We start from the raw sequence: 20135 nt of genomic DNA on the forward strand, positions 1-20135 counted from the left end.
ACAGAAGAGTGTGGTTTGTAGTATTTCTATGTGAGAAGAAAACATGAACTATGCCTTTGTTTGGAGAACAATAAAAAGCACACTGGCATCATAAAGAATAGATATTCATTTCCAAAAAAGCAACAAAAATCCTAAAGTTGCATAGAAGACGAACAATACTGTTAATAAAAAAGTCACTTACCTTCAGACTGAGGTCTGTCTTTATGAGAACTACTAATCTCTGAATGGAGGAGGTTCATTCTCTCACACTCTGGAAGCAAACAAAGGCACAGGGCCTCCAGGCTGTGCTCTTCTGTGTGATTTCTGCTATGTTAAACTCCTCAGGAACTATCTCCAGAATATCATTCAGGACATTCTTAGCCTTTCCAGGTTAATACAAACAGTCATTAGATATGACACACAGGAGGGAAGGGATGCCATCCAGAGGGATCTTGACTGGCTGGAGAGGTGGGCCCATGCCAACCTCATGAAGTTCAACAAGACCAAGTGTAAGGTCCTGCATCTGGGTCAGGGCAATCCCAAGCACTGATACAGGCTGGGCAGTGACTTCCAACCCTGAAAATTCTACGATTCTGTATCACTGTGATCAACTCCTCTGCTTCCAAGTTTGAATGCTTCTCTAGGTGAGTGAAAAAATACAATTTTCTTAGGCAGATAAAAACCAGAGAGGGTCCCCTACTTTTGCCATCTCTGGCAACAGTATTGAGAGAAATGACTGAAAAGCAGTTAACACTTTGTAGCTTTTATTTAGCTTTATATTTTCAAGTAACACTGACCCCCAAAGCCCACCAACACCTCGTCCCTGATCTTGGGATACTGCTGTTACAAGGATGTACCCTGAGATTGCCTCGTTTTCTTTTTTTTTTGTCAAGTGTGGTTGATAGCTTGTATTTCTATAGTACCTAAAAGCTACCCTTACCCTCTCCACCATCCACATCCCTTCCTGTCTCTGGCATTAGGCAAAATACAGAGCAGGCACATCATGCACACACACGTCTCACCTCCAAAAGAGCCTCTTTCCCTCCCTGAAGGCCTGCTCTGGAACTGAGAAAGAACACAACCAAAGAACAATTCGTAACAGCACTAATGAGCAGGAACAAAACTCACATTAATGCAGCTCAGTCTCTGGTTCAGCCTTAGCTTTGGCAGAATTAATGATGAATGTTGTATAGAATTGTTCACACTCCCTAAAGTGGCCAGGAAACAAATGTGAAAAGCACAACCTTTTCACAACCTGAGAATGAAGTGTTGGTTGGCTGCTTGCATGCAGAGCTCTCATTGCCCTCTGAGAAGTCCCACTATCTGATGGTGATAAGGAAAAAAACCCAACCCAACAGTGCCCAGAGGAAAGGAAGGGAGTAAAGAAGAGACTTGCAGACAGTCACAGGGAAATTAACTGTTAAGAACAGTTTTGGGGGCAACTGGACATTTTCTCAGGTCTTGCACTCAGAAAGGAAGGTGCAGAAGACAGGAGGGTCTGACAACAGAACAGCTGAGATTTCTGATTACATTTTCCTTTCCTGCTCATCATTTATTCATTTAATCTATTAAGCACAGCATCAGTGCTGTTCCATGCTTAAGCCCCAGGCTTTCAAATTTTTTTTGGAGTCAGTTTGACTGTACAAAGATATCTGGATATCTGAGATACTTTGTGAGCAGAAATACAGTGCCCTAGTTAACTCCGTATTAAGTGAGAAAGCCTATCTTTGTATTAGGGTTGGTCACTTCCACCCAGCATCTGATACAGCATTATTGATAATGCTGCCACTAGTTCTCAAAAACATTCTTCTGCAGCTACAGAATTTTGTTGCACTGTATCAGAACATATAGGTACCATGTTCACAGTTTGTCTGAGTTACCAAACTATGTTAGCACAGTTACTATTTGCACACATTCACATTTTCTGCAGTATTAAAATACTGTTGCTGCTTCCTTCATGAGGATGCTCTGAGTTTATTTTAAGGCCTGTTACTATGGAGGCAAGTGTATTCTAAGTACCTAATTTCTGCATCCCCTCAGCAGACAAGCAAGGATTATTATGCCATCCTGCAGATGAGAGTCTGAGACACACAGGACATTAGGTCTTGACCATCTCAATACTGAACCAGATACTATTAATTGTACCATTCCTGTAGAACAGGCAGGCCCTATTCCTGTCAGGATATTAAAGATAAGATTCTGGACTTGTGAGTAGGTCAAGAATTAAATAGTTAATAGTTAATTAAATAGACAGAGGGCTTTGGTGAGATCTACTCTTTCTTGGTGGGCTGCCTTCCTTCTGCTGACAGGAGAGAATAAAAACTAGCAATCACACTTATTTTCCAGACTCCTCCAGCTTCTTCACTATGAACACTTCAATAGATTAAAAATGTTTCTCTGAACTTATTGTCATAGAACTGTCTGGGATTTAAACCAGACTTGCAAGTTGTTCCTGACAAAAAGTATTTCTGGCTCTAAGTGGCACTTTTCACGAAGAGCCATTTCTTCGTAATGCAGGGTCCACTCCTCAAAAATCACAATAAAATTTAACAGCTTTTGGCATTTGGAACGGTCAACAACAAGCTGCTGCTCACAATAACACCAGTAAGCACTTATTTCTGAAGTAATTTTTCTTCTGCAACCAGCCATTTACCTGTGCCTGAAGCTGCACGTCTAACCTCACCCACAATATGCGATGTCTTAAGACACCACTTTGAAGTAGTGCTGAGGTTTTGAAAAAAGCTCTGTTACTCATCTCAAGTGGAAGATCAATTATGACAGACAATCTGTACTTACCAGTCTATCTGCTGGCACTTAAAATGGGTTTTACTCTTTTCTTGGGTGACACATGCACAGAGGGAAGCTGTGGGTTACAGGGGTTCATAAAGGCACTCGCCACCTGTCTGTCCTTGTGGTAGATCCCTGGCGAGGTATAGTAAAGCTGATATATAGTGTTTTATTCTAATGCTCCTTTTGCATTAGGATATAAATTAATTAATTTATAGCTAAAAGAACTCATCAGCAATGCGAATGGGTAAACAAGAAGGTAATATCCTCAGGGAATACAAAGCGCAAGCTCTGATGAAAGATGCTGACATCCTGTTTGCATTCACTTGGCTGTAAGTCAATGAATGATTTTCTGTTTTTCCTGGCAATTTTGGGCTCTAACATTTTCCAATTACGGCAAAAGCTTGAATAGATAGCTCGCTGTTTAAAATACCAGCAGATTTATGTTCAGGGTTGGGTCCCTAAACTTTCCAAAGGCCATACAAATAGCAGTGATTCTCCTCAGGTTTCACCACCTATACTTATGTTACAATTACTTGAATGAAAGTTCAGGATTGTGAAGGTTAATGGACTGCCTAAACTGGAAGCAGTAATTCTTTGCTTCTCCCTAGGCTAGAGGCAGAGCTGGAGCCAGCAGGATGAGCTTCCTACCATGCCCCAGCGACCTCAGCTGTCATTTGGAGAAATCAGCCTCCACAGAGGTTAGGAGTACAGTGGTGTTTAGCCTTTCCATCTCCATGGCAACTTACTCTTGGGCATCTTCTTCTGAGCAGTTACTTCCAATTGCCTTCATCTGAGTGTGGCTCTTTGACATATGAAAACCCAGTTGTGAGGGTCCGAGGAGACACCAGCAAGCTCATCTCACTCATGACCGAAAGGCAGACTTCAGCCACATTGCCAAGGGTGAAAAGTGCACTTTCTCCAAGTTAGTCAGACTTCACAAATGGCCTGATCACATGTAACACGCTATTTTTATTTTTTATTTCCCTCCCAAATAAGCTCTTTACCCTTGGACAATGAAAAATAACAAGTCTGGAAAGGGCACTTGAAAAATCTCGTCTGCTTTTAGTAAATTGTGTACAGTAAGTTCTAGTAAGACTAGTTCAGCAGCTTAGGAGAAGAAGCCAGTTGCTTTTTAAAAAATTTTTTATACATACACACTCTAAAATTCAGTAATGGTGTAAAGTGTATCATGTGAACCTTAGGTCATATTGTCTTCCTCATCCCTTATAAAGAGCTTTTAAGAGAAAAGTATATTTTCAAAATGCCACACGATATAAGAGAACATAACTCATTAAGAAGTGCATGTATTTTCCCATGCTGGTCTTTAAAAAACACAGTCCTCATGAATGACAGCAGGCTAACCCACTGTGCCTTTCTTGGAGGAGAAATAGAAAACTTGTATCTGATTGCAGTCTTTTATGTCTTCTCACTAGGAAACATTTAGTAAGTGAAAATCAACATTATTTGAATTTGGGATGTATTCAAGAACTTTGGTAAAAATTGAGTTAATATTAATCCCATTACTACCACATCACATAAGCATTATGTTTATTGTAGGCCTCTAGTCAAAATGCCACTGTTATAGCATGTGATTAACAGTGGTTAAACAGCTTTTATTTGAGGAACTACTGTCTTTCTGTGTTATGTGGCTTCACAGAGTTTGAAGCTTCTTTTTTGCTACCCTTTGGTTTGCAAAATATGCCAGTTTGTGATGAAGCCTTTCCAGACAGGAACCTTTGCGCCCTTGGGGGCAGTATTTGCCTCCCAGGAGTTCAAGTAAAACTTAATTATAGGCTTGAAATATTGCATGATGTGACAGAATGGAACAAGTAAAATAGCTGCAGCTATTCCAGCCTTCTCACTACAAGTTTATTTCAATTCGAATATGTTGAGTCCATCTTTCTTTTAAAATAGTTAAAAAAAAAAAAAAAAAAAAAGCCTACTGGAATGCAGCATGCAGGTGATGAGAAGTCTGAAGAGAGAATACCTGTGAAAAATATCAACAGTTTGGATCTAGAATGAAACGTTTGTGCAGTTAAAATAAACCTGCACTTCTCTTTGTTGGCAAGAGAAGCACATTTAATGGTTTTCTAATTTCATATACATTTATCTCAAGAAATGGCTTTTTCCTTTGTCTTTTAGAAGAGCATATCAATATTCTAACTCCATACAAGCTCATTCAGCTGCACACTTCAGGGACACTGACTACATTGTGATAATAATGCTCGTGATATTAAGGCGACATTTTTGCTAAGTGTGAGAAAACTCAGCAGTTTGCATTAGAAATATTTTGGGCTGTTGGGCTTGCATAATTGCCATTGTCTTCTGTCAAAAACTGGCCTTTTGTATTCAGAAAAACCACCGAGCCATTGCTCAGGATGGATATGGTGAGGATGGATCCCACATCCCCTTCACATCATTGAACAGTAACTCCATGAACATATGTATGGGGATCAGAAGGCAGAGGAGAGGAGCAGGACAATGAGGCAGGATCAGGCATCCTGCATTTCACCTGAGGACACCCTGACTATCCCGTGTTTGTGCTGTAGAGTTTGTCTTAGCAGCAGGAAAGTGGGCTAAGTCAAACTGCAGTGCAAGAAGATTAAATACTCACAGAGAAGCACCATAAACAGGCACAAGTGATTTATGGAGTCAGGGCAGCTTCCACTAATGGATGGACTAGCTCAAGTTTCCCAGTTTGTGCATTCTGTTTGATCCCTGATTGTCTTAAACAAAGTTGTCCCCAAAGGGCACTCAGTTGGAAGATTATATATATGTGTATATATACATATATATATATATATATATGCCTACACACACACACAGTCATATACATGTATATATATATATTTTAAATCACATTTTAAGAAAAACAGTGTCTCTTTTCTCTCTCCAATATCTATGTAAAAAAAATGCTTATAAAGCCACAGGGTAATGAATCACTAACTAATATAATGAGAAGGGCCAATAAACAATATTACCAAGAGGAGAGGAGAAATAATTTTCATTCTTACAGACCTTTCTAGTCCTCCCTGCCATCAGAATCCTCCTTCTCATTAATTATAAAAATTAATTATATAGCTTATGAATTGTGGTTTGAAAAGAACAGAACCTAAAGCAGCAAGATTTATTAGCAAAAAAACCTACGGGCTGGAATAAGCTGATTTTATAGACTTGTTTTCTAAATGGGAAGCATTATTAAATCATCACTATAAAATTAAGCAATTATTTCACTATGACACCGAGTACCACAGAAAGGAAAAGCAGTTTCATGTCCTATTAGCTAAATAAAGGTCAGTAGGGGCTAAAAAGAAAAAAGGACAATTAATTTTGAAGTGTAAATGCAAGTTGGGACATATGGAGAAAATAATATCATCGAGGGGTTACATTTGCCTTTCTTTTTTTTGCTTTATAAATATCCATTAAATTTCTTTAAACTGCTGGTATTACCTATTCTGTACTATCTTTTATCATTCAGCAATAAAAAATTATTGCTATTATTCAGGCATTTTGGATTCTGAACTTACACAAATGACCTCAACTGAGTATTTAAACTATATAAGTATGAAATATGCTGTAACTCAAAAATAAAATCACTCATCTACCCTTAACTTTGACTCAAGGGGAATATTACTGAGAAAGTCACAACAAGGTGGCATCCTTAATACATAATAATGACACATGCAGGAAACGCACCATTATTTATATATGTGACGTGCTGTAAATTGCTTCCATCATCAGAACTAATTGTAGTGATTATTAATGCAGTGTTATGAACTGTCAGAATTGCTGTATGTAATTACATTTGTGCAAATGCTTCATTACCTGCCTAATGAATTTGGCATATATGCACATGTAAACCACTGTTTTTGTTAACATAATGAAGGGCATTTTTTTTACCCCCTTAGCTACTGATGTGGAACTGGTTTGACCTATATTACAAAGTTCAAGCATCCACTGCCAGAAAAAAAAAACAAAAAAACCAACATAAAAATCCAAACAAACCCCAACACCCCTTTTGATCTGTTTTATTTTCATCCTCAGCAACAGCATCATATAACACTAGCTACTTAGTCAGCAGCTTCAGAGTAGAACTGTGTCTCCCTTATTCAGTATGAACAGCTGAGGGAGTCAAAATGACCTTGGTGTGTGTTTACCTGCCCTTCTTACCTTCATGTAGGTCTCTGAATAGTTGCAGTGGGCTTGGATGCAAATGATGAGATCTCCAGCACTGAAGGCCACACTTCATTTTCCCAGAGATGCAGGTGTGCAAATAGCATGGAGAAAAAAGGATGCTGTTAAATTCCCCTTCTCTGGTACACAGTTCAAGCGTATTCTGTTGAAATAAAAAAGAAATAAATTTATCTGGTTAAGAGCCAGCAGACTTACTGATTGCTCTGCTTGCCTTATCTGCCAAAAGGGAAGCCTGGAGTTTGAAGGAGAATGAGAAGTAGGTTTCTTAGTGCTGAGTGACTCTTAGGCAGTATTTTTTGCAATGCTTCCCAGAAGCAAAAGTGTTGATGATAATCCTTTTATTTCCAAATGTCTTTTAGAAAACAGAACTATTGTGCTACTGAAACCAATAAAAATAGACACTTTAGAACTCTATAAATGTTACTCAAACAATGTTACTACTTCTCACTGGTGAAAGAGTAATTAAAACAAAGTAATCAAAGAGAAGTACACTTTGCTTTTACCTGGTCAAAACTGTAGAGTGAAGCATTTAAATTAGCAAGTATCACTGTAGGGGGGTCACTGATAATTTTAATCAAGTTTTCTAGTATTCCTTGAGGAGTGATGTGCTCTTCTGGGGTTCGATCTGGTTCAGCACTAATAAAGATGTGGAAATCAGGCTGGCTTTCTTCGTTGTAACGCTCGAGGAGTTTTTCCAAAATTCCTAGCCACTTGGCTACTAGATGAATATTCTGTTGAAAAGCAGCCAATGTTTATTGTGAGAAAACAAATAAATAAGACATTGCTATTGTGGCTTTATAATAAAAATAGATAAGTTATTTAATTCAAAGCGTCACTTTATTGTTAAATAAAATAGTAAAATGAAGAATAAACTTCAAGATTCTTAGCTACTGTGTAATTTCTTGATATCAGTTGCAATAATTGAGGTTTAGCATTTGCCCTTAAAGTCTCAGGCCTTGATTCTGAAGGTAACAAAAGTATTATAAACTCAGGATTAAGTGATCTGAGGTTGTTACCTTAAGTAAAGATATGCAAAACTCAGCAGAGCATTTGGACTGTACTTAAAATCCTCGTAGAACTGGAACCGAAGACAAACCACGTCCACTGCGTACCAGGAGATTGAAGAAGTGCAAAAAAGAAAATTGTTAAAAAGAAAAAGCTGTTCTACTACTGAAAACATATGTTTCATGACACTTCAGAGAGTTATTGTCTTTAAGATTATTTAGTATGTGAAGAGAGTGGAAAGTCATTGATAGAGAAATTAGTTCTAACTGAACAAACAGCACCTGCCTCCCAAGCACCTAGTGGTGAAATACAGGAATAAGAGGAGAAAAGCTTACAATGTGGGTACACCTAGGGTACCCACATTGGGGTGGTGGGGTACAGTTTATTTCACCTTTCCTTTAGCCCATACTTGACTGTTTTCTTACAGAACTAGCATTTCAACTCAAACCACAGCTCAGCCCTCCAGCACCTTTCTGGCTCTTTGCTGCTGTGCCAGAAGCTGCTGACTCTGCTGCTTTCACCTCCATGCAGAGCCAGAGGAAATGTAACTCCATGCACCTGCCAAGGAATGTGATGTGTCAGTCACACTCTGCCTGCTGCATCACCTTATCAGGGCACTTGCTGAGGGGACATTAATAAATTGTCCCTCAACACGTGTACAAAGGAACAGGGTGACAGAAAGAGAGGGATACTTTAATATCACATTATGTGATAGCAGGCTGGTAGTGCCTGCATTTTCATATAGGCTAAATCCATCTGCTACAAAGTGAAAGTGATTCCAGCCTTAGTATAATAACCAAATAACTGTTTGATATATCAGATGTCTGAGTTTGAGGAACTAAGGTTAGTGTGGTGCAGGAATAAAGCCTAAAACCAAAAAAAAATTTCACATTTGTCTTAAAACATCTATGCCAATTGGTTTTGCTTCCATTTTTGAGACTTAGTTATTTCACAACATGCTTGTCCTACCTCTTTCTCTGCCAACTTCTGGACTTCCCTCAGCTTTACCTACAGCAGGATTTTTGAACTAAGAGCTTGACCTGTCTCTGAGGACTGTAAAAAATTTCCTACTTGCTTCAAGAGCATAGGTTTAAGGCAAAAGCAATTTCTCAGGCATTTCCCAGGTTGGTTGGAATAGCAGAGTTTTTAAAATATGTAATTATAGAACACCTAGACTCCAACAATAGGCATAATAAGGTCATTCATTGCTTTCCTCCAGTATTTTTTTTTTCAGTGTAAATAAAAATAAATATATAGAAAGTCTGAAGCTCGAGAAGCAAACTCTAGTTGGCTCAGCATTATTTCAGAATTGGTCCAAAATTTTTACTTATTCTCCTTTCAGACTTTATACAATGCTTCACTACCAAAATTCTCCACAGCAAAATTGTCACCTCCCTCAGAAGGCAGACAATAATGGGATGGAAAATGGAGCAGGTCTGAAACACCAGAAGCCTCTCATTTGTTCCTGTGCCTTCAGATACACAAAAATGCTAATTTAAGGTCTCTGCCATCTCCCATTTTCTTTTCCTGTACCTAGAGCAGCTGAGAACTCCAAAATGCCCCTGGAAACCCGTTAATCTTTTTCCTTCATAATATTTCTATACTTTCTAGCAGAAAATTTTTGTTCAGTCTGGAGACAAGACCCCAGGGAGACCTTATAGTGGCCTTACAGTACCTAAAGGGGGAGTACAAGAAAGTTGAGGAGGGACTGTTTACATGGGTGTGTAAGATGAGGGGCAATGGTCTTATAGTAGAGCAGGGTAGATTTAGATTGGCTACTAGGAAGAAGTTCTTTGCTTCTGGAACAGGTGAAACACTGGAACAGGTTGCCCAGAGATGTGGTAGAGACTCCATCTCTGGAGACACTCAAGGTCAGGCTTGACAGGGATCTGAGCAACCTGAGTCTAGATGCTCAATACATCATGGATGGACTAGGTGACCTTTAGGGTCTCTTCCAAGCCAATACGTTCCATGAGTCTATGAATCTAAAAGCGGTGACATTTTCAGACTAGTGTGACCAGCTTACCCATGGAAAACCTGGATAAAGAACACTTCCAGTTTCAGTGCCAATGAAGGGGTCAGTTCATGTGTGTTCACACAGGGTCTAGCACACCAAAGACCCTGGCTAATCCCATGGGGATTTTATTCCAGCCAGCAAAGTCTAGCCCATCCCTTCCTTTGTTGCCAGCAGACTGTTTGGCAGCCAAACAGTGCTGAGGTTAAAATCAGAAGAAGAGGGAATTGCCCCATCTCCATGACCTCCTTAATATCAAGGCCTGGAACATGCATTTCTTGTATGGCTTCAAAGCAAAGGGGTTGTTCCAAACACCCACTGGCTACTTGAGCATAAAACAATGGGAGGGGGGCACCTTCTTTCAGTAGAATTAACAATTGCAGTGCTTCTGTCTGCTCTGTCATTGCACCAGGACTGGCATCTTCCCAGGGTATCTCACAGATCTTTATGTCCCCCCTGCAGCTATCAATCCACACAGCGCTGTTGAAAGCTGCGGCTGCCATCTTGGAAGAGCAGGACTCCAGGACTAATTATACAGCTTCCCAAGGGGGAGTTAGACCTGTTTTATTGAAGTCTCCATTATGGCCCATGGTAAGAAACAGGAGCTCTTAATTACGTTGGAAAAGTGTACCCTTGAGGGCAGTCCTACCTACCAAGAGGCTTTCTGTTTTCTCTCTCTTGGGAGGGTGAGAACAGTGTTCAGCAGAACATGACATAGGCCCTATTAATACCATGTGTATCCTGTTGCAGTCAAAAGCAAAAAGGAACAATATTACTCACTGTTCGAATCTTTTGCTGTCATCTAATGCCAATTTTGTTTGTCTTCCAGGAATATCCCTCCAGCTGAGGAGACAGCCTCCACTGGAGGGGATGCTTGACAATCACTTGCAGAAGAACCCAATGGCCATCTCTGACAGCCTTCTTGAGTACCTCCTCTGCATCATCTCCTCCCCTTGTCCTAAAGTATGTGATGTTTTGAAAACTTCCAGAATCTACGGTGAACCAAAGCTTTTTGCCTGTAAAAGAAATAATCAGGGAAGGGTGAGTGACAGAGGGGGAGGAGATAGGAAAATTAGCAGAGAAGAAAGGAAAAAGAATTATAATGGCCCCATTAATTTCACTATCACTTGTCCAATGCATATTACTTCTTCTGAAGCACTTCACCAAACCCTTACAATTTCAACAAGCAAAATTGCGAGCTCTCAACAATGGCCTTATTGCTGGTATTAGAAAAAGCCTGCAGAAATCTGTTCCCTTGGTTTTAAGATAATGAACCTTTTGACATTTTGATAGATGCTCAGCATTGTTACTGAGCTTTAGAAACTCTTACAGGGGGTACAGAGCAATTCGCTTATGAAAAAGAGAGCAACATGTGGTAGATATCACATCAGTTTTTTAACTGATTGGTTCAGTGGGTAAATGCACAAGCCTCTCACCTTGTGAGGCCTGAGTTTAAATTGAGCACACTGAGGTCACAGCTGTATTAACCTGGTATTCTCACTATTGTCTGTGGGGAATAGTAATCGTAAGTATAAAGCCACCGAGCCTTATACAATTGAATATAGTTTGTATAATGACCATTATTTAGTCACAGGGGGGCACAAGATTACATGAGCATGGAGAAAATTGCCCTCTGGCCCTCATCACGTCAAAAGGTAGAAAACAGTACAAAGGAAACCTGCATTATGCCAAGCAGAGGAATGCTCGGTCTAAAAATGTCTTCATCCTGTAGTGCTTATGGCCTTACACTTTTCATCCACCCCATTTACCATGACTATGTTGGGGGTGGCAGAAACTTTAGAACTTGAATCTTCTGCTGAAAAAAACCTGCCCAACTTTCCCACAGTATTGCACACTCCATTGCAGTGACACACGGTCGCAGAAGGTTTTGTTCTGTTCAGTAAAAACACACCCACACTCATTTATGTGCATGGGCACACGCATACAAGCGTATAAATGTATATTGATTTATCTACATTTCTAGCCCTGATGCTCCATTTCACTTTCAAGATAATTTTTTTTTTTTTTTCCCCCCTAATGGGAGGAGAACTGAGTGATCCTTACAACAGAAGAGAACAAGAGGCTTACCTGGTGTCCCAGTATGTTCAAGTGGGTCTGTTCCTGGAGACAGAATGAAAACCATAGGACTGGCTGTGACTGCTCTCTTAATAGAACTTCAGATTCTGGTTCAAGTTGATCTGGTTGATCATCTAATTTCTAAGTTATTTGCCTGCCTCTTAAGATGCTAATACATAAAAGCCACCCTCACACACACTTGCACCAGAAGATACATGCTCAGATTTCATACCTCCATACATCATTCTGTCCAGACGGAATACTCTCAGTATGATGAATTTCTGAAGACACCTTTTTTTGGGGGATTTTTTTTTTCTCTTTTCTTTTCTTTTCTTTTCTTTTCTTTTCTTTTCCTTTCTTTTTCATTTTTTTTCTTTTTTTTTTCCTTTTCTTTTTCCTTTTTCCCCTTTTTTCTTTTTCCTTTTTTCTCTTTCTCCTTTTTTTTTTTTTTTTTTTTTTTTTTTTTTTTTTTTTTTTAAAACAAAAACCAGGGCAGCTTTTCCTTTTGTGGCCATTTGGAGTCCACCCACTTCCTCCACCTCTTGGTGGGTCCTTCGGTATCTTTATCTTACTCCCTGAACACATCCATCATTGCTATAGCCTGGAAACATGGTAAAGACATAAATACAGATGACGTACCTTCTGTGTGAAGACTAAAACTGGAAGACAAATACTGGTTATGCAAAAAAAATACAGTTTACTGGTTATGCAAAACAACATAGTTTAACTAATTACAAAGGACTCAGGACCTTGCCTTAATATACTAAATTACGTTTAAATATACACACACACACAATATTATTGATAGAAGTTTTCTTTGGTCAGTATTGCCAAACTGGATATGGGACATCTATTATAGTAAGGAGTGGCATGAAGATCAAAATTATCTTTCTAGGGGAGTGGAAAAATTATGGTAAAATAGAATTTCCTCTAAAAGAGCAGTACATAATGTCTAAGGAAAAATATACTCGGGAGTAAAGGTGACTCCTCTTTGAAAGCATCAATGGTTGTACTGAAAATTACAGTGGAATGTGTGACTTTATCTAAAGTTATCTAGTGGTAGCATGCCTCCAAAGGAAAAAAAAAAAAAAAAAAAAAAAAAAGATTTAGAACAGAAAAGCAATTTTCTCAACCTACCCTAATGGCACTCCATGACAGGGTAGTTCAGGGGTCAACAGAACTCTTGTAAGTGCATTGAGCTCTGCATAGGAGAAGGAAATCCAGGTGAAGTAGTTCTATTTCTTTACTTAGAATCTTGACAGCATAAAAAAAATTAAGGTCATCAGACTTGCTTCAGAGCCACTTCTGCCTTATTCACCGCCCAAAACATTATTCAGTAGGAAGCTCAAAGCAACAATAATTCCTATGGCTGCATTTTTTGAAACTGTGCTATAAGCATTTACAACTTGTTTTCATGAAATTTTACAATATTTATTTGAAAACTCTGGCACATGGAGCAATATTCTTAGTTATTTATCATTGAAGGGTGTGAAAAATTTTTGCAAAACCATTCTTACACACAGAGATGAATTTCCCTTTTCCTATTAGAGACACTTTGAAAATCAAACAACACGGTCAATCAAAACATTTTGCAGAAAATATAACTTCTGTTTATTTATTTGTGGTTGTGTGGTTTTTATTGTTTTTTTTTTTTTTTCTTTTTTTTTTTTTTTTTTTTGGGTTTTTTTTTTTTTTTTAGCTTGTAGAAACATAAACCAACATAAAAATATATTGCACACTTAAGTTAAGCTTACAGAAACTTGGCCACAAATTATTTTATACTAATGCTACTGAAAAGGTACAGATTTCTGAATTTCATCTAATTACCTCTATGTATCCTTTTTATTGCTTGGAAGATAGAGAGAACGAAAAATAGTGCATAGCTGTCTCCATCAGACCACAAGCTGACCTAAAGCTTTGGGAAAGTTGCAAATCCTGAGTGGCTTTTGTTGGCTTTAGGTTGGGAGGTTTTTGTTTTATTTTACACTGAAACAGTTCTGGCACATGAGCTGAATGTATACTGAAGAAAATTTAGGTTATATGAGGTTTTTTTTTCTAGTCCTTTTATAACTTTAGTCACTTGTAGTGGGAAAAAGAGACACCTTTGCCATGATGCCATATAGTGTCTCTTCTGATGCAAATTCATCTTTCTCTCTCGATTAAAAGCCTTCTCTCTTTCAGTCTAAAAATGTATTTAACAAAGCAGAAGTTTATTGTCCCCTTTACTCCAGTTTCTGTCTAATCTGTAATTGTGATAGAGCTTATTTTTTGGTTGCACTACAGATTTCTATCCTTCATAATCCATTCCAGTACCACTGCTATAAAAAAGTTCAGCAACAAAAAGACAAGGTGATGTGCACAAACCCAACTGCCCCATGATGCAAAGAAATCATCACCAGTTTTCCTTCCCCCCTTTTATTTGTCTTCCAGACATCTCTCTCTACTTTTAACTCCCATTTGTATGCTGTGTGGAGTGATACTTTTTCCTCTCCTCCCCTAAATCAGATTCCTCAATTCATAATTTTTTACCTTCTTTCCAAACTGTTGGTTTCTACTTTAATTCCTACCTCTATGACTGATCCGCTCTGTGATACAACCTGGAATGAGACTGCTGAAGTGAGAGGTTCTTCCAGTTGAGTTAAGTCGGAAAGCAGAAGGGGATTGCCATTTCCAGCCCTCACCCCTCATTTGCCAAAAGTGTCCTCAAAAGCCCCTTGGCAAAAGTGCCTTGCCTTTCAGACTGCTTAGGCCAGCTCTTCTAAGAAGCCTACAGTCAGAAACTGATTAGCAAATGTTTAAGGTAAGGAAACTTCTTTTCTTAGACAAAAATTACGGAACAACTTCTTTCTGCAGCAATATGCCTGTTCACTTTAGCAAACATGGCAATTGTATATGAATACATTCACATTTCATGTTGATACTTCTTTTGTAAGTACTAAGTCAAGACTTAAATCAAAAGGAAAAAAATGACTATGTTACAACCCCATACCACAGGTAGGGAACTGTGAATACATAGGTGGATAGCACATGCTGGACAGACAGGAATTGGACCATTCCTAGCTCACAGAAGTATGTCATTAAAAATAATTGATAATACACATTTTACAGGTGACTTCAAGCTGCTGAAAACAGTCTAACAGTTATTACCTTGCATTGCATTTCTGTTGCAGTTGACTTTGTTGATTTGAGTTTCTCTACAAGTTCACTTGTGTCACCAAAAAGCTTCCCTGGGCAGCTAACTGGCTGAGCAGTGTGTTCTCCTCCAGCTGCCTGAGCTCAGCCTTGAAACAGTTCTGTTGCTTGGCCAGGACTGACTAACAGAGGGAATGAGAACACAGTATTTAAACAACCACAGCAACAAATACTGTTTGATAGCGTTTGTGAGCTACAGTATCTATTTAATTACACTAGTTGATTTAATTTATATTTCTGAAAAAGACAGTTTATCTTCTGTCCCTGTACACTAAAACTAAGGTTCTGGGACACTCAGAGCAAGAAGGTCAAGGTAACCATGGACCAGAGCTTTATCTCTCTCCAAGCCTCCTTCCTCCTCAGGCTTCACAAAAGGATTGGGATCTCAGCAGAGGTGGCACAGGGCAATCAATGTGGCGGGTGAGAAAACCAACAGCAGCACAAAGCTGGAGAATCCCACTGTGGCAATAAGCAGTGTGGGAAAGCACGACTGTAGTCTGCTCTGCTGGACTGTCCTTCTGGCAGTGAAAGCCCTTGACTAGTCTTATGGGGGGCTCTCCATCAAAATCTGACCCTTTCACCAAAAAAACCTGGGTGTTGTAAGCATACAGCCCCATGTGGAGCAATGTGCGGAGGCAGAGGGAAACAGGCAGCTGGTTTCAGGTCATGCTCCTAAGTATATTGCTTTAATTCTTCAAGGGGCAATTAAACTCTCTGATCCAGTTTGCCCTTGCATGAAGCAGCAGTACCTCAAAGAGGCTCAGCAAATCTTTGCAGATGAAGTTAGTAAATTACATGGTATAACTGGAATGACACACAAGAGAAATAGGAAGTATTCTTATTATTCATTTCACGCCTCTAAGTATTTTTTCATTTTTTAGCTTACAGATCACCCTTTCTCAAAGCCTTTCTATAACCTATATATTATCTATACCTTTCTGTAACTTTCTATAAAAGTGTTTTTCTTTGTAAGTTACTACAGACTGGTCTGACTGCAACAGCCACACAACTGCATCTTTGCAGGAATAAATTAGGATTTATTAACCAAATGCCCCAGGTCCTAACAGTGTCATCATGTCCTCCTATGGACTGGCATGAAATTTTATTCACACTTATTGGCTCAAGATCACTGAAGCACAAAACACTGCAGACAGCTTTAATCCTGCACTGTAAATTAAATGCAATGCACAGAGCAAACTAAGCAGTAGAGAGAAGTGTGGGAATAAAATAACAAGAAATTTATTTTCCAGCAGAGCTTTGGGTCAAGCCCAGCCCTCTAGGAACATGGAATTGAGCAAACAGTAGAAGTACCTTCTACAGTTTGCAGATCTGACCCTCAAAATCTTTCTAATGTATGGGTTACTAGCAATTACTGTACAGCAAAGAGGCATATTAATGCTAGCCTTAAAAGCTCAGAATGGGCAACGAACAGATGAAAATACAGTTTTTACCTTATGCTTTTCTAAATCTGACCTTTCAGCACTAACAACTCAGCCTACAGCTGGTTTTCCAGCCAGCCCCTGGTGCCAGTGAAATTAATGAGGGTGGTATGAGCCTGCAGCTCTGGGCTGTAGTGAGGGTCAGGCAGTGGAGTGTTAAGGATGAGATGGAAATTCTTGTGGAATTCACATTCCTTGTTTTAAAGCTTGATATATATATGTGAAGGTATAAAATGCACAAAAATGGGGACCTCACCGAATTAAAAAAACAAACATAATGTCTTAGACTGCAAAATATGGGTACTGCGTGTTCTTGATAACATAGGAAATGGATACAAGCCAAGGATTATGTGCCTGCAGTTAAGAATTAAAATAAAGATGAAAACACCAAAATTATATGAAGAATACACAGAGAATTTCTCAATTAGCTCAGTTTCATTTGTATATTCAGCAGACACCAGTAGATTATTCACTGCTATTCTGAAGAGAGTGGCTTAGGGTTGAATACCTATCTTCATTACCACAACTCAGGAAAGTCTCCAAACAACCCTTAATGAGATAGCTGTTAGTTCGTACAATAGTTTTCTTAAAGAAAGCTCACTTTCCCATCTTCTGAAGCAGCCTAGCAGTAAATCCTAAAAAACCAAGTATATAGTTATAACAAACTGATAGGAGAGGAGAGAAGACGAGGGAGAAGGGATGGTCAGTGAAATAAAAATAATTTTTGGAGGCAACATATTTACTGTTTTGTTCCAAATCAATTATTTACTGGGTGAAAGAATGAGCCATACTAGGTTTACCTTTTATTTACTGAATAAGATTCTTCACTGGAGAGATGTCATTTCCTGACCCCTTCAACAAGAGGTGCAAACCCCACAGCAAACATACAGCATCCAGCAAACATACCCATACAGCTACACTGCTACTGCTGAAAGTGCCATTTTAAAGCCCAACCATGAGACAACATGAAGTTAACCCTCCTACTTCTATGGCGCAGCACACACACACACACAAAAGAAATAGAAGGACTGCTTATGGACAACAGTGTGTTCTGTGCACCTGGTCTGGTGTGAGCAGGTGGCACAACTTCATCATCTACTTGGACAGTGAGCAGTATGCTGGTCCTTAGCCACCACCTGCCACACACCAGCTCAAGTATTTTCTCTAGAGCCATGGCTTTGGTTGTTCTCTGCCAAGAAAAGGAGATCCAAACATAAGTAACAAAAATCTGTTTTAAAAAAGTCGGACAGCAGAACATTTCTACAATGGAACACAGGTAGACACAAACTCTTTTCACAAAATTCTAATTGACATTGGCTAGGTCAAAGCAAAGTGATTGCAATAGTATGTTAACACCTAAGTATTAACACTTAAAACACAATTCACAGAGGTCACATCAGAACATGTATAAACCAAGTATTTTCTGCACAAATGTTGACATCCTTTTCTTCCTGGGATACCATAATATGCACTGGCAGAGCCAGGGAGGCATATTTCAGCTCTTAACATCCTTGCCTGCTTCTGTCATGACCTTAGCTAAAAAACGCAGGCTAAATGAAAAGGTGTGCTGAAAGAACTTCTGCATTTCTACAAGGATCACGAAGAAATGACAGTAACTAATGATTGCCTGCTATTAAATACCTAAAAATAACCTAAAAATAAAAATATCTCTCGTGCTAGGAAACCCATGACTACAAAACTCAGAGGCCGATATGTATGTTGTACACTACTGCAACATAAACTACCAGAGATGAGTTTTCATGGCTTATGCTTGTATAATAAATAATGAAATAATTTAGCCATACAGTCATGTCATGTAGTTCAGCAACATGAATTTCAGTTCCAAAACTCTGGTCTCTGCACAGTTTTCCAAACTGGCTTCCGCTGGAGGGAACAAAACAGTGCAGCTTCACACAGAGAGCAATTTTGCTTCACTTTCAATACACACACAGAGGCAAAAAATAGAAGTAGGGATCTGACAAAAGACAATTTTTAAAGTTTGATTTGTCAGTGGAAAAAAACTCTGCTAAGGGAGTCAAACTGTATTTCAGGTCTATGTGGCAATATAATAAGCTTTAGCATCCTGGATTCAAGTACTTGGTTTATGGGTTTTCAGATCACAGGAGCAATAAATTACCAATTTTTGTGATTATCATCTATGAAAGGCAAAAACTACATAATGACTCAGTGGGTTTTATTACTGCTGCTATTCTAGGTTTTCTGTTAATTACAGATCTGGGAAAAATAAATGTTTTGTTATTGCTCTCACACGGTTCAAGGACTATAAGCAACAACGATAAACACAGAGGTGGGGAAACCCAGTAGAATTGCTTCATTTTTTTCAATGAAATCTATCTGTTTAAAGGTTAATTCTGGATTTTGAAGAAATGTAGCAGATATAGGTACTATTTATGGAAGTCCAGGATAGAAGGGATAGGAAAAAAATGATCACCAAAGAAACTGCTAAAGACAAGTTCTACTTTTGGTAGGTGTGGGGGTTTTTTTGTTTGTTTTTTGGTTTTTTTTTTCTTTCTGCATAATCTCCTATTCCACCAGCAGAGACATATAAAACAGACTGAATTAATGGACCTTTCTACCCACGAACAGATAGAGCATCTTTCCTGTGAGCTGCAGGTCCTGGTTATCTTGGAACATACAAAGTAAAAAAGAGATTGTTCTCCGCTAGTTCTTTCCTGTTGAAATTCTCACAGCTCTTGCAATAAAATTAATTAAAGGATTCAGAAGAACTTTTAAGATCCTGGATAAAGCCTGAGAAATAATTGAACTTGAGCAAAACAAATACAAAACTAAATACGTCCCAGAAGCTAATATGAGTACTAAATTCTCAGGTCTTAAACATCGAGGAATACTACAACAACTGATCTGATCTGTCAAATGTGAGTTAGTGGCACAACGAATACTTCTTCCTTATGTCTGTGCTACCTGAGGAAACAATGCCCAGGAGTTTCAGAGAGAGGAGCTGAAAGACAAAAAACTCCTGAGTACAGGAACATGACTTCACATCATGAAATGGTTCAAGAATCTATGCAAAAACTTTCCTTAGCAGATATTTTTATGCAACTCAAAATTCAAAATTGTACCCTTCAGAGCAGATGTTCTTCAAAATGTGCCATGACTTTAAATGGCAGAAAGTGGGATATTTTCCTGTAGCTAAATGTTTTGGATCAGATCAACATGAATGAAAAGAAGCGATAAATTATTGGACAGGAAAGGAAAGGCAAACAATATTTTTCGGTGTGAAGAATGAAGGATAAACACATTTTCCTAAGGAGCCGCCTTTGAGGTCCTGCTGCTTAAAATTGAAAGCTTGTAGAATCCACTTGCAAACCCCAACAAGTAACGGGGAAAATAAAATTGAATAAATCAGGTGAAAACAAGTGCAGAATGGAGCTGTTATTAGGCAATCTCAGTAGGCAAACTGTGCA

At 38.8% G+C, this 20135-nt stretch overlaps 1 protein-coding gene across 1 annotated transcript in view; it reads right to left on the reverse strand.

Moving 5' to 3' along the window:
• Positions 1-5419: 5419 nt before the first annotated feature.
• DNAH11 (dynein axonemal heavy chain 11) overlaps positions 5420-20135 on the reverse strand; it is a 96615-nt gene continuing 81899 nt past the window's right edge. The window contains 7 exon segments of the mRNA XM_071736833.1: positions 5420-7105; positions 7467-7694; positions 10868-11152; positions 15206-15271; positions 15274-15372; positions 16702-16739; positions 16742-16895. Of these exon segments, the coding sequence (XP_071592934.1) occupies positions 6923-7105; positions 7467-7694; positions 10868-11152; positions 15206-15271; positions 15274-15372; positions 16702-16739; positions 16742-16895 (1053 nt within the window). The 3' untranslated portion in view covers positions 5420-6922.

This window comes from Heliangelus exortis, chromosome 2, assembly GCF_036169615.1.
Source record: "Heliangelus exortis chromosome 2, bHelExo1.hap1, whole genome shotgun sequence".
Classification (NCBI taxonomy): domain Eukaryota; kingdom Metazoa; phylum Chordata; class Aves; order Apodiformes; family Trochilidae; genus Heliangelus; species Heliangelus exortis.